Genomic DNA, 14,070 nt, shown 5'->3' on the forward strand with positions numbered 1-14,070 from the left:
ATTTCAGGTTTGGTTGTCTTCCAGGGCAATAGCTCCCTGAAGCAATTTTGTACAGTACTTGCCTACTAGAAGGTACCAGGCAGCATTCCATCAGATGCAGGACAAACCCCAAACAGAGGCCCCTTCTCTGTTCCACGCATGCTAAGCAGTGAAAGAAAATTTTATACTTTACTTCTGAAATTACATACATAGGCCATATTGCTTTAAAACAGGGATGGGGAATGTGTGGCCTTCCCAATGTTGTTGGACTGCAACGCCCATCACCCTTCATCGTAGGGCTGATAGGAGTTGCAGTCCACCAACATCTCGAGGGCCACATGTTCCCCACCTCTGCTTTACAACTCTTCTGATTTTTTTCCTGAGGCAAAGCCATGGATTTGCTGACTTAACTTTCCTCCTCCCCCTCCCCCCCACACATAATGCAAAAGAACTCCTGTTCTTTTTGCTGACTTTTGTATACTGTTTTAAGCAATGTTGTTTTAAGCTGTGTTTTATTGTTGGATTTTTAAAAAATCGTTTTTAGTTCAAAGTTGTTTTGGGCTACATGTTGTTTGTATATATTGTCCGTATGTTTTTATGTAAATGGTTTTTAAATTTTGTATATTGCATTTTACTTTTGTAAACTGCCTAGAGAGCTTCGGCTATGGGGCGGTATAGAAATATAATATAAATAAATAAATAAATAAAAATAACTCTAGCAATGGGCAGTTCAAGGGGCCCCTTTTTGCCAGGCCCCAATATAGCTGTACCAATTTCCCATTCTTTGCACATCCCCTACACAAAACTGTATGGTTATGGCTAGAAAAGAAGAATTTCTGTATGAAAGTCAAGCATCTCTACAAGGATTGTGCAGTGCAGAGGGAGAGTGATTAGCATATTAACTTGTGCAGTCCATTTTTAGAACTTGTAGATAAGGCTGCTGCCATTGTACAACTAACCTAATTTTTAGATCCCAGGTGCAGAAAAAGCTCAATTTACAAAATGGAATCTGGCATTATGGTATAACTCAAGCCAGTTACACAACTGTGCCAGCCCTTAAATTCTTCTTTGCCTATTTTCATGTATCTGCATCCCTGATGGAGCATCTCCAAGTGGCTGCTGAAATGACGCTCCCCTTCTCTTTCCCTAGGGGCTTCAGTGTGACATCTGGGGGACAGACACGCCTCTTTAAGCCCATTTCGGTCCAGACCATGTGGTGAGCGAGGCTGCTGGGAGGAGTGAAGAACATTGAGGGCGTGGGGTGGGAAAGCATCAATTAATCCCTTTGGGATTTGCCATGATTGCTTTGGGTAGCAGGGTGGGGAGGGTTATTAAGTGTTGTGGAGGGAAGAGAGATCTCTTGCATTGCTCTAATGGCACTGGAAGCTTCCAGAGGATTTAAAATGTAATGAGGAGGGGAGCTGGAGAGAGAGCTGGATGGAGTTGGCTCCTCCTTCCATGTTCTCCCTACTTCTTCGTTTTTCCAGTCTTAAAATTAGGCCCCTTTTGGGGTACTTATAAAGCAGGGGTGGGGACTTTTTTTCTACCTAGGAGTCAAATTGGTTCAGGGCAAGCCCACCAGGGACTGCTTGCCAGCAGTGGCCGTGGCCTACACTCCAAAGTGGGCAGGGGCCTCCACTGCTGGCCTGCAGCCCCAATGTAATTTCAAAGACCCCATTCACTCACGTACTCACTCGTCCCCCACCACCCACGGCAAACAGGCTTTTCAAAAGCCTGATTGCAGCAGGGCAAGGATGATTTTTCAGAGGGGGGCACCGTGTTGGGGAGGGGTGAGTTAGATCTTCCCTCCCAGCAGTGACCCCCCCCCCGAAAATACTACCACCACCCCCACACACACACACACATGCTGCAATGAGGTTTTAAAAGCCCCTACTGGCACCAGTGGAGGCTTTTGAGAAGCCTCACTGTAACGTGCAAGGGCGGAGGGGAAATCCTTTATCTCTGATCTTTGGAGGTTTTCTGTCCCTGTCATAAAACGTTACAAATCAGCCCCTGTCCTGTAGTTATCACTATATGGGCGGGGCTGCTGTTCCAGGGTTTGCTCCCAGTCCCCCCCTCGGGTGTGGCGCCTGCCATCCTGGGCACGTCAGTTCTTTCCTCATGTCTCTGATACCTGACTCTCCTCCCTGCTCCCAGGTCAGCTCTGCAAGTGCTGCACAAGGCATGCAGCGAAGCCATCTGCAACAACCATTTCCCAGGAGGCAGTGCACTGAGCTGGACAGAGTGGTATCAGGAGGCTGTGAACTCTGAGCAGAGCTGCATTAACGAATGGCTAGCCATGTCTGACTTGGAATCTGTGCGGCCCAGTTCGCCTGCAGTCTTCTCTGAGCAGTCAGTGATGCCCCCTTCCCCGCTGGGGCTGGGTGTAGGCTGGGACTGGCAGTCAGTGGAGCAATTGTCCATAGGAACATAGGAAGCTGCCTTAGACTGAGTCAGACCCTGGGTCCATCTAGCCCAGTATTGTTGACACTGACTGGCAGCAGTGGCTCTCCAGGGTTTCAGGCAGGAGTTTTTCCAGCCCTACTTGGAGACTCCAGGGATTGAACCCTGGACCTTCTGCATGCAAAACAGCTGCTCTACCACTGGGCAGCAGCCCCTCTGCATGGACCTTTGGGGCGGTCTTGCTAATCAGTCTAGGATCCAATGTTCCCCCAGCCCCCCCAGTTCTGGTTCCCCTTCCGCAGCCCAGCCCAGCAACCAAGAGAGAGGAGGCTTTCTTTGCGTGCAGGAGATGCTGATCAGAGACACTGGTCAGAGCACACACAAAAACAAAACCCTACCATTATGCTGGCACCAGAGCATTCTTTTTCAGTCCTGAATGAATAAAGCTATCTCGGGAAGTGGAAAACTTCAGGACAGTATCAGATTTCTAACCCTGCTGCCACTGGGGTGTGGGAGGGCTCTGTAGGGGAAACTTGGCGTGATGGTGTCTGGGGCAGAGTCTGGCAGGCCAAGAGCTTTGCCGACCCTCCGTCTCTGTGCCTCAGGCCGACAGCACAGGAGATGACAGAGCGGATGATCCGGGCCAAGCTGCGTGAGGTGATGGCCACCACTGACCTGGAGAACATCACCTCCAAGGAGGTGGGATGTTGGGACAAGGGGGTTCTGGAAGAGGAGGTGATGGGGGTGTGCAGGCAAAGAGGAGGCGAGGGAATGGAAACTCCTGTGAGAGGAGATGGGGTTCGGGAACATGAAAGGGGAAAGGTGCTGACAGGGAAGGGGAGAGTTTGGGGGGATTTGGGAAGCAGAGATATGTAGAGTGGGTGATGGGGAAAACACAGGGTAAGGGTGTGTGATTTAGAGAGCAGCCAGGCCAGAACATGAGTGGCATTGTTCTCACAAGCTCCCTCTCTTCTCCCACAGATCCGCACAGAACTAGAGCAGCGAGTTGGCTGCAGCCTGAAGGACTACAAGGAGTTCATCGACAATGAAATGCTGCTCATCATGGCTCAGATGGATCGGCCCTCCAGGATCTTTGACTACCTGTACTTGGTGAGAAAGCGCAAGAAGGGATCCCTGATACCAGTGGTCTGGTAGTGAAGGCACCCTTCATCTCTGGTTGTAGGCCCCCAGACTCTTCTCTGATGGCAGAAAGATGGAAATCTTTATTTGTTTTTTATTATTACATTTATATCCTGCCTTTTTTCCTCTTGCAAGGAACCCACAGTGGCTCACATGATCCTCTTGCTCTCTATTTTATCCTCACAACAACCCTGTAAGGTAGATTAGGCTGAGAGTCAGTGACTGGCCCAAAGTCACAGTGGGGACAAGAACCTGGATATCCCGAGTCCCAGTCCAGGACTCTTAATTGCTGTACCACACTGGCTTTGCTGCCACCTAGTAGCCTCCAGGCATTGCCTCTCTCCTAGCCTAAGAGAAAGCAAAGTGCCCTATCGCCTCTCTTCTCTCTCTCCTACACTATCTACAGGCCTTGTTGAGAGACAGCATAGTCTTCACTTCAGACAAAGTCTAAGGTCAGAGACAGTAACTTGGGCACAGTGCTTCATTCCCTCTGTATTATGTTTTGAGAGGGGACCGTAACAAGTGTGCCACAGAAGGTGGAGCGAGGGAACAGGTGCAAGAGTCCTTACTGTTTTGCTTACCCATAAAACAGATTTCACACTAGTTTTGTTGGATGCAGAAGCAAAAAAAAAAAGTGACGTTTATTCAAAGATTAATAAATGGTGTGAGACAATACAGGTAAAGCATCTCCACTTTTCAGCATTACAAGATAGGTCTTTGCTGATCGGTTTTAGTATAATGCATCCATGATACGATGGGTCTTCTCTGATCAGTTTTTAGCCCAGTGCACATGCATTTATCAGTCGTTTGCTGTAAACAGTCCACATGCGTTCCCTAGAAATGATGCTTCTGTTACACTGCACTTTCCAAGCACTGGGGAAAGGTGATACATCCCTCCCCACCCCAACCCCTGCAAGCACTCAATAGCAGACTCATTGCTACTGTTACTGCTGTGTGGAATGTGATTCTGCAAGTATTGAACACTACCTGTGAGCTGTTTGATTCAGCTTTGCAATTAAGGCACTGATAGTTACCAGCTTGCAAAAAAAGGGTTCTGACCCCCCTGACTCTCACGCCTTCTATGTCATTCATTTGCAGCCTATAGCTTCCGTTCTTCATAACCTGAATACAGTTCTTACTTGCCAATACACTTACCACTACTCACTGGCAACCAGGCAAGTGGCCATTTAGAAGTCTGCATTGATTATTTATTTATTTATTTATTAAAATACTTCTGTACCGCTTAAAGTGGTTCACATTAAAACACAACTATATAACAGCCTAGATGAAATCATTAAAAGATTAAAAACATGACAGTACTATAACAATAGTAATGGAGTAATAGAGTCCCTCACGGGTCAGGGAAAGCTTATGTAAATAACTGCGTTTTCAAGAGGCGTTTAAATTCGCCATCATTTCTGTCACAAGCAATACAATTCCTTCCCCCTGTTCCAGCCCAACTCTTCTGAAAGTGGTGAACAAGAGACTATTGCCATGCAGCAAGGCTTCCCTCCCCACATCATCCATTACATGGGGACAGAACATGCAAAAATAGCCACCAAATGTGATTTGGACACACTTATTTTGATTGTGTGGCCCTTCATGACCATGTGTGAAATAGTGACGTTCAGGTTAAATTATACAGCAGCATCATAACAAACAACTTCTCCTTAGATGCACATTTTCTAGAAGTGGAGGCTTCGTATCTAGCAGTTCATGGGTGCTGACTGTAGCTTATTATTTCTGTAGCTTATTATTTCCTGCACTGGATGAAGGCAACAGGCTGTACCCTTTAAACAAATACAAGTTTAATTTCCCCCACATACAATTAAATTGTTTAAGGTGTTGTGAAGCACATATTCAAAATACTGGAGAGCAAGATTACCTTACCACTACCACCCCATCACCCCCACTCTTGGATGTACACATTTAACGTAATTTTTGTTTTGTTTTTAAATAAAAAAATTTCTTTCAAAAAATCAGTACAACAAAACAAACAAATACAGGTTCAGCTAAGCATACCCTGTAAACTAAACAAGATTTTAAAAGTTTGAAGAGTGAGTACAATAGAAGCAAAACAAACACTGAGTAGAGCCAAATCTTCAACAATGTCTTAAGGTTTAACAACAACAAAATCCCAGAGGTGTTTAGCCAAATAATACATCTCATACAACTTTTTGTGAAGCTTGTAGTATTAGCTACTGCTGGCGATAGGCTAACAAAATAGACTGGGGGGTCTTTAACACTCATCAAAGTGAGCTTCCCCAAGAATAATATCACATACGCAAAACAGCATTTTGCTCTGCATTTTGCCTTCATGATATCTAAAGTGAGTTAGAATCCCCACAGAACAGACTTTGAACAGGTAGGCAAGCCCTAATCCATCCTTCCCCAACTTTATGCTTGCCAGATATTTTTGACTTCAACTCTCAGCAGTCCCAGCCAGCATGGCTGATAATCAGGAATGTTGGGAGTTATAGTCCATAAAAACTGGAGGGCAACAGATTGGGGAAGGGTGTCCTAATCCTTTAACCATCCCAATTGGGAGTATGATTATCATTAAAGGGTGCTTAAGAGAGAACTAATCCACATTATTTATTTAAAATATATATTACCTGTCCTTTTGCTTAAAAACAGTATTCAAGGTAGCTACCAATCCATAAAATCCTAAAAACACAAAACAACCAAATCCAATCCAGAATTGGATTGGCGATATCACAACACAGTAGCAGAAAGTTTAAAATCAAAATGGACATAGACTCAACAATAGTACAAAATACTCTGATCCCCATACCCTTCAAAAGTTATCTGGAACAGGTTTACCCATTTCCTGAAGGAGAGCAGGGAAAATGCTAGATGGATATCCCTGGAGGGAGAGTTCATAATCCAGGGGCCACCACTGAAAAGGCCATATATTTGGTGGCCTTCAACCTAGCCTCAGCAGGCAGCTGAACATACAGCACAGTCTTAGAAGCTGTCCTAAGGAACTGGAGAAGTGTACATGGGAGTAAAACACATTAGGTGGTTTACTAGTGAGTAAATTATCCTGTACATACACCCTAAGGCAAAACCGATTCACTGGTTGGCCAAAGTTACTTCCTGCATCTAAAAAAAACCCTCCAAGCACATCAGAAAGAGGGGCTTTTGTGCTATTTTTTACATGCAGGCAATTTTTCACATGGGATAGCATTCCAAAATGCAGCTCCTTCACCTGCAGTCTGAAATGGTACACAGCAGGAGTTTGCTAAACATGTAGCTCGGCTCTTGAGTGGCTCATTGCCAGGAGTGCTTAATGAGCAAGTCCAGGATACGTGTGTGTGTGTGTGTGTGTGTGTGTGTAGGGGTGTGTGTGTAGGGGTGTGTGTGTAGGGGTGTGTGTGTAGGGGTGTGTGTGTAGGGGTGTGCGAACCCACTCCCAGGTTCTCTGGGTGCCCGCCCATCCCCTGCCCGCCAGTCCCCAGACTGCGCTCAAGTCCCTCCCATGCTTGGTGAGCAGACTGCACTCACCCCGGCGGCCTCAAGCTCTGTGGTCGCCATTTTTTGAAAAATTAAATGGCGATCGCAAAAATGCACATTTTTGCATATGCATGAAAATGAGCATTTTCACAAATGCACATATTCACGTACACACAAAATGTGCTTTTCATGAGGAATGCATGTGCAAATATGCACATTTTTGTGATCGCCATTTTGTTTTTCAAAAAATGGTAACCATGGAGCTTGACAAGACTACTGGGGTGAGTGCGGGCTGCTCACTGAGCGTGGGCAGGGGGCAAGCAGGGGCAGGAGCTCGGCGAGTGGAGCTTGGGAGTGCAGGCGGGAGTGGGGGGTTCCACCGGATTCCCAGACAGAATCGGGCACCCGCACCATCCCTACGTGTGTGTGTAATGCTTTACACACCCTAGGACTGAACTGCGTGTCTGGTGTTCGTTCCTTTCCGTCCCAGGGCTCTGAATGGAATGCAGCCAACCTTGAAGAGCTCCAAAGGAACAGGTATGTGATCTATACAAGACGCTGCCCGGAGAACAATGCTAGCACTTTCAGGAACTTTATCTGATATGGGATCCTTGGACTTTGAGACAACCATTTCCCACACCTCTCAACTCAAGTATTTTCCAATCAGAAGGGATTTCTGCTCCAGGTTTCAATTCCACTCTGAGAAACCAAGTGATTGTAGAGTTGATGGTTAGGAGACAGGGCAGGGTTTAATTACTTGGGGCAGAAGAAATGGTACTACAATCATGGTGAGAGGGAGCTGCTAACAGTCTCCATAGGAGGGTGTGTTGGGATAATCCAGCTGATTCCCCTCGCTTGCCTTTTAGAGTCAGCCACATCCTGAACGTGACCCGTGAGATCGACAACTTCTTCCCAGAGCACTTCACGTACATGAATGTGCGGCTCTATGATGAGGAGACCTCACAGCTGCTGCCGCACTGGAAGGAGACCTACAGCTTCGTTTCAGCTGCCCGGTGAGAAGGGGGCACCGAGACGGGAGATGCATCTGTGAATGCAGCTGCGGAATCGTGCATTGCAAAGAGGTGTTGCCCCGATCCAGCCAGGGGCATTGCATGCACGGAAATGGGTTTCTGGGTGCGAATCCTAGGGCTGAGCTGAAAGGGGCGGGCCCATTCACGCAAAAGGTCACCCCCTGCGAAATGCCACATGCATGTACATCTCATGTTGGAGAGGACCTGTGAAACGGGGCAAATGTGTCATCCCATTCTCTCCTTTCACCCTGGACGTTTTTGTGGGTGAGAATGTGCACAGATTTAGTGCATCCCCTGTTTCCTTAGGAACTACTGCATGATCATAGGAACCCCAGAAGCTGCCTTACACTGAATCCGGCCATCGAGCCCAGTATTGTAAACACAGACTGGCAGTGGTTCTCCAGGGTTTCCTGGAGATGCTGGGGAGCGAACCTGGGACCTTTTGCACACAAAGCAGGTGCCCCAGCACTGAGCTGCGGTCCCTCCCTACACTTCACTATAGTTCTGATCAGTTCCAAGTTCTGGGTCTCCGAATCCAACATTTAGGCTGCATAAGCAATTCCTGGACTGGGAACCACCTATGCAATGGAGGACAGCCATTGTCAGATTTGACAGAGCCAGTCACCTGTTTGGAAGAGACAGGGACTGAATCCAGCTAGCTTCTTCCCTATTGGGTGGTTTCTGGCTCAGAACTACAACTGCTGCAAACAACGTCTGGAAGTTCCCTTTTTTCCCCAAGCTACAGCTCTGCCACTTGAGCAATTGGAGTTCTTTCAAAAGCAGTATTGAGAGTGGCTCACTTCCCTGGTCATGGTCAAGCACCATGGCCTCAGGGTAATGTAACTAATCTGTGCTTTGGCAAAAGTGGAGTCAGGCCTAGAAGCAGGGGTATCCTATACATGGCTCAGGGAAGGGCATCTGGATGGTCGATCTCATATTTGTCCTGGGTGATGTGGTAGCTCTGCTTACAGCCAAGATTCTCCCCTGCAGGGCACAAGGCTTTCGGGTGCTGGTGCACTGCAAGATGGGCGTGAGCCGCTCTGGCTCCACGGTGATTGCCTACGCTATGAAGGAGTACGGCTGGTCACTGGAACAGGCCCTTTGCCATGTGCGGGAGCGACGACCAATTGTCCACCCCAACCCAGGCTTCATGAGACAGCTAGAGCTTTACCAGGGCATTCTGGATGCCAGGTGACTGCAAGGAAGGGAGAGACGAGCATGTTATGGTCTGGTTAATGTGCCGTGTAAGAAGACAAGGAGGTTTGATGGGGTCCAAAGCTGCCCAGCACAGTCTTAACACAGTTATACAAAAAACAGATTTGTTGCTGTTGTCCAAGGGCCAAACAACATGCTACATGCAAACCTGTGTAACCTGATTTACCCTTTCTTAACTGGAAAACCTGCTTCAAGGTAGGATCAGGGAAGAAGCCGTGTGGAGGGATGCTTAACTTTTCTCTTCCCTCCCCTTCCTAGGATCCTACATATCTATTTGCAAGAGCAAACATGGATGAAACTTTCAGCAGGGAAAAGCTGATGGGGTGATTTTAGAGTGAGAAAACAGGCAGGGAAGGGTTAAGGAGATATGTGTGTGTATTGTACGCACACGTGCACTCAGCTTCTCCAATCCCAACTTGCCCATTCCAAAGCAGTTCTTCCAGCTGAAAAGGGGGGGGGCTGTAAGGGGCTACTGTTGCATGCAAATGTCATCTGCTCTTAACGAGCTACAGACAGCAAAATAAGCCCATGGTAAAATTGCAGGAACAAGTTGGTAATGATTTTTAATAGATTCATTTTATGGCTGTCACTGTGACTTGATTTTAAATCCTTTCCTTATTTGGCTCTTTTTGAAAGAGGATGTGGTATTCCTTACTAACCTGTGATAGCAGCTTGGTGATGTTTATAAAGAAAACTTATTTTATAGCCTAGTATATCACGTTCACCTCGTGTCTCTGTGCAGCCGACACAGCAGCCTATGGGAACAAAAGGCCGGAGATGACCAGTCAGAAGGCTCTTCAGATATAAGCGAGGCCAGCAGTGATTTCTCAGGGAGCCTAGACTATGAGACTTTGAGCTCTGAAGAAGAACCAGAGGAGCCAGTGACGACCCCCCAGTACTGCTTTCGGCCTTTGCGGGAACCTCCTGAAGAACCCAGCCATCCACTGGACTCCCCTGGTGGCCCTGAACTTAGTCTCCAGGCATCAGAGGAACCCGGGGCATCAGATGATTCCGGAGCCGAGGAGGTGCGAAGACACCTAGCGACGATGAGAGTACCTGAGAAGCCAGCCATGCTCCGACGGGAGCGCATTAACCTCTATGCGGTCATGCGCAGCATCAGTGAGATGGACAGCCCAGAACACATCTCTGTCCCAGAGCATGCCACTGAGGAAGAGGTATGGGGGCCGTGCAAGGGCATGGACCTGGAGAGGGGGGAGTGGGGGGAGTAAGCAAACACATCATGGAAGGAGGAGCTAGGACAGGAGTAATGGAGCCTAGAGTGCAATAAAGGAAACAAAAATGACAGTGCATAAATAGATGCTGAGCGCCTTAGATGCTAGAACCTAAGGTGACATAGAGAGGAATGGCAGAGACAGGCTGAAGGAGGATCCTGTGTAGTTCTTGGTGCTCAATCACTCTACCTCTTCCTCCCCAAACAGGTATTTCTTCATACTGATAGGAAGACCCCTGTGACCTCTGAGCCGTCTCCCCAAAATGAGGAGAGTTTAAGGTCAGCGACAGACTCTACAGCAAAACAGTCCCTGCCTGCGGGAGAGCGGGCGCAGGGACGCAGGCCTGGACGGCGTGGGCGTAGGGCTCCCCGAGGCTGCCCCCAGCCCTGCAAGCAACTCTCCTATCACCCAGCACCAGGCAGGGTACGTAAAGTTGTTCGGCGCATGGAGGGCCCTGCCCCATTTGGCCACAGGCCCCCCTTGCAGCACCGCCTCTCCGTGGCTCAGCTGGCTGATGCTGCCCTGGTGGTGAGTCGGGCCAAAGAGTTTGAGGGACAGACGGATCCTGAAAGCCCTCACAAGCTCTTGACGCCTTCTCCACCAGAACCCCAGCCTGGAGAAAGCACTGCCCCCCAGTCCCTGCTCTCCTCCCGGTCCCGCCGGGTGGTGCGCCAGGCCAGTGTTGACATGGAGCCCAGCTCAAGCTGAAAATCTGCCTCTGCCTTTCTGCGGTTACTAAGTGGAGTGATTCATGGGGCCCAGAGGCTGAACAGAAGGGTCATTTCTTACCATGGCGGACTTCCTTCTTCTGCCTAAGGCACTGAGTGGTAATTAGCCAGGGCGATGGCATCTTCTGAACACTGCCTGCAGGAAGGGCAAGGAGAAGGCGGGGGAGACCAGCCCTTCAAGAGACCAGAGCTGCATCACAAGCTCATCTCCACTTCCTTGGGCAGCACTGGTGGGGAAGAGAACCAGTGCTCTTCTGGGGCTTTCCTCTGTCCACTTGTTTCAGGCCTCCCAATGGACCTGAAGACTGCGCAGAGCCAGGTTTTGTATTGCAGGGCACTTCTGTTTGCTCCTTTTAACTTGCTTATGATTCCACTATAGTAGGGCCAAGACAGTAGCCTCTCACTGTGATCCAACTGGGGAACAAACTGCCCCTTCTTATTTTTGCACACACACGCACAGCCACTGCGCCATTGCCAGCTTCACTCAGCCTGAAAATAAAGAGCTAACTCAATTTTTCCACTTGCTGGAGCCCTGGTCTTGTCCTTTCCTTCAAAGTGTGTCCCATTCCATGAATCTACCCAGCAGGGAGGGAGAGACTGAAAGAACCACTCCTCTTCCTCAGGACACCATGCTCGCCACCCCTGGGGCAGGGCGGGGAGAGGGGGCTCTGAGGGGCAGTTGCCTGTTAAGGACAGCCAGGCTACGCCTTTTCCACTATGAGTGAAAACCAGGCAATCACTGAAAGCTACAGCCATGAAGTACATAAATCGGCCAATGCTAAAACCTACCACATCTGACTGCATGAGGAGCCAATCTTCTGTGGACTTCGACTATGTGAAGCAGAATGGGTGACAAGCAGGACTGGCATCAAGGGCAAGCAGGGCTGGGCACCTGGCGAGGGCCCACACCCCAGCAGGGGCCCACTGACAACTGCACCCTGGACTTGCTCCTCTTCACCATTGCAGCCTGCCTGTCGCTCTGGCGCAGGCAGTGGTGGCGGCGGGAAGGAGGAGCAGTAGATGCCACGGGCTGCCTGCTCACCAGCTCTCTGCCTGCCAAGCAAGCGGTGGCAATGATGAGAAAGGAGGAGGAGCAAGAGCAGCTGGTGCTAATGGCAGTGAGAAACTAGACTCACTGAGGAAGGAGCCCCATTGAGGGCGTCTTGCCCAAGGGAGCTCAAGAACCTGAAGCCGGAACTGGTGATAAGGCCTGGCTTTTTGGACAGCTGGGGAGGGGGCAAGGGCGACAGTGTCGTCTCCCTCACCCCACCACCACCACAGTCTCCAGGTTCCCTAAGGGTATTGGGATACCAACATTTTAAATGAAATACATAAATACATAAATGTGCATTTATCACAAACACATATTTGAAATCCAGTGGGAGGAAGCATGTGGATTTGGATCAGGGAAAGAGCAAGAGGGGGAAAGGACTCCCCCCCCCCCCGCCTGATTTTCCTCTTCAAACAGGGCCATTTAGGGGACAATCGTATTCATGTTTTAAAAGAGGCCTACAATTCCCAGCATGCTCCATGTGCATGTGATTGCACAATGAAGGCCTTCTCTGGAAGCACCCTTTGAGAAACAAAGGGGTAAACTTGGTATCCCTGTTTATCATAGGCCAGATATATACCAGTATCAGTAGACTTGGTGCCTACACTTTGTTGCTGTTCAGTCACCAGACCTATTAATAATAGTAGACTTATTTTTTGACACTACTGGGGCTCTTTAAAAAAGTGCAATCTGACATGAAATAAGCAATTCCAGGAAAATGTTCAGTTTTAAAAGAAGATTTGTGCAGTTCAAAATTCACATAATGCAGAAGTTGTATTATGCTAACTTATGCAAAAAGGCTGTTAATGTGAAAAGAAAAGTGAGTAGTCCAGGCTTCTCTACAACCCTGTACCCTGATCAGGCACACCCATTTCTCTCCCTGTCAAAGACACTTCCCACAGACTTCACTGTTACCCTCTACAAAGTATTCACCAATGTTTCCAAGATTAAGGAAATCGTTTTAGAACATGAGGACCCCTGATAAGTCATATAAAGTTGTTAATGTTAAAGGCTGTTTTGCCAGAAATATCCAGTATAACATTCTAAAGAATGCTGTGCTGTTCGTGCATCTGGGGGTTTTTTTGTTTCTTGTTCTTGGGGGGGGGGGGGTGTTACATCCTTTACAAATAAAGTTTTGTTGGAGTTCATTGATGCCTCATGTCTGATACCTAAATATAACACTCTTCTGCATTAATGCTGTTAATTTCCCAGGATTTTCTGCCATTCTGTGTAGGCTTCTGGCAGCTAAATCCTATACATGCCTACTCAGAAGTAAGTCCCACTGCATTCAGTGGGGCGTACTCCCAGATATGTGGGTACAAGATTGCAGCCTAAATGTCATAGCATGTGACTCTAAGAAACAAAGCGCGCACACAAGGAAAATGCGCTGTGTTCCACCATGCAAGTAACAATCACATACTACTGTGCAGCTTTACCGGCCGGACCCCCCTCCGGTCTCTGCCGAATTCCTGATGCAGCCCATGCCTGACACACCATAGGGCAGAGTCTATAGCAGCCTTCTCCAACCTCGTGCCCTCCAGGCGACGTGACTTCATCTCCCATTATCCCCAGCCATCATGGCCAATAGTCGGGAATGTTGGGAGTTGTAGTCCAACCTGGACACCAGGTTGGGGAAGGCTGGTCTACACAGACAACTGAGCATATTGTTGCGCTCCCACTTTTGCTGGCATTTTCGGCTTCAATATAATATAATATAATATAATATAAAACATAGAAGAAACTACATCTACCAGCATTGTTTTCGTACTGTCTTACTCCTGTACCACAGCCATGTTGCCGCAATGCGCTTTGGAATTTGTAGTCTTAATGTCTCG

General features: G+C 48.2%; 1 protein-coding gene across 2 annotated transcripts in view; it reads left to right on the top strand.

Moving 5' to 3' along the window:
• SSH3 (slingshot protein phosphatase 3) overlaps positions 1–13,382 on the top strand; it is a 32,158-nt gene extending 18,776 nt beyond the window's left edge. For both annotated transcript variants that reach the window (XM_084803786.1, XM_084803796.1), the window contains 9 exons: positions 1,130–1,195; positions 2,137–2,331; positions 2,988–3,081; positions 3,364–3,492; positions 7,469–7,515; positions 7,845–7,991; positions 9,000–9,200; positions 9,967–10,399; positions 10,664–13,382. In XM_084803786.1, coding sequence (XP_084659912.1) covers positions 1,130–1,195; positions 2,137–2,331; positions 2,988–3,081; positions 3,364–3,492; positions 7,469–7,515; positions 7,845–7,991; positions 9,000–9,200; positions 9,967–10,399; positions 10,664–11,164 — 1,813 coding nt within the window. In that variant the 3' untranslated portion in view covers positions 11,165–13,382. The remainder of the gene's footprint in view (positions 1–1,129; positions 1,196–2,136; positions 2,332–2,987; positions 3,082–3,363; positions 3,493–7,468; positions 7,516–7,844; positions 7,992–8,999; positions 9,201–9,966; positions 10,400–10,663) is intronic.
• Positions 13,383–14,070: the final 688 nt, after the last annotated feature.

Source organism: Heloderma suspectum, chromosome 1 (genome assembly GCF_057233095.1).
Source record: "Heloderma suspectum isolate Gila_16-S chromosome 1, 16-S_ref, whole genome shotgun sequence".
Lineage (NCBI taxonomy): Eukaryota > Metazoa > Chordata > Lepidosauria > Squamata > Helodermatidae > Heloderma > Heloderma suspectum.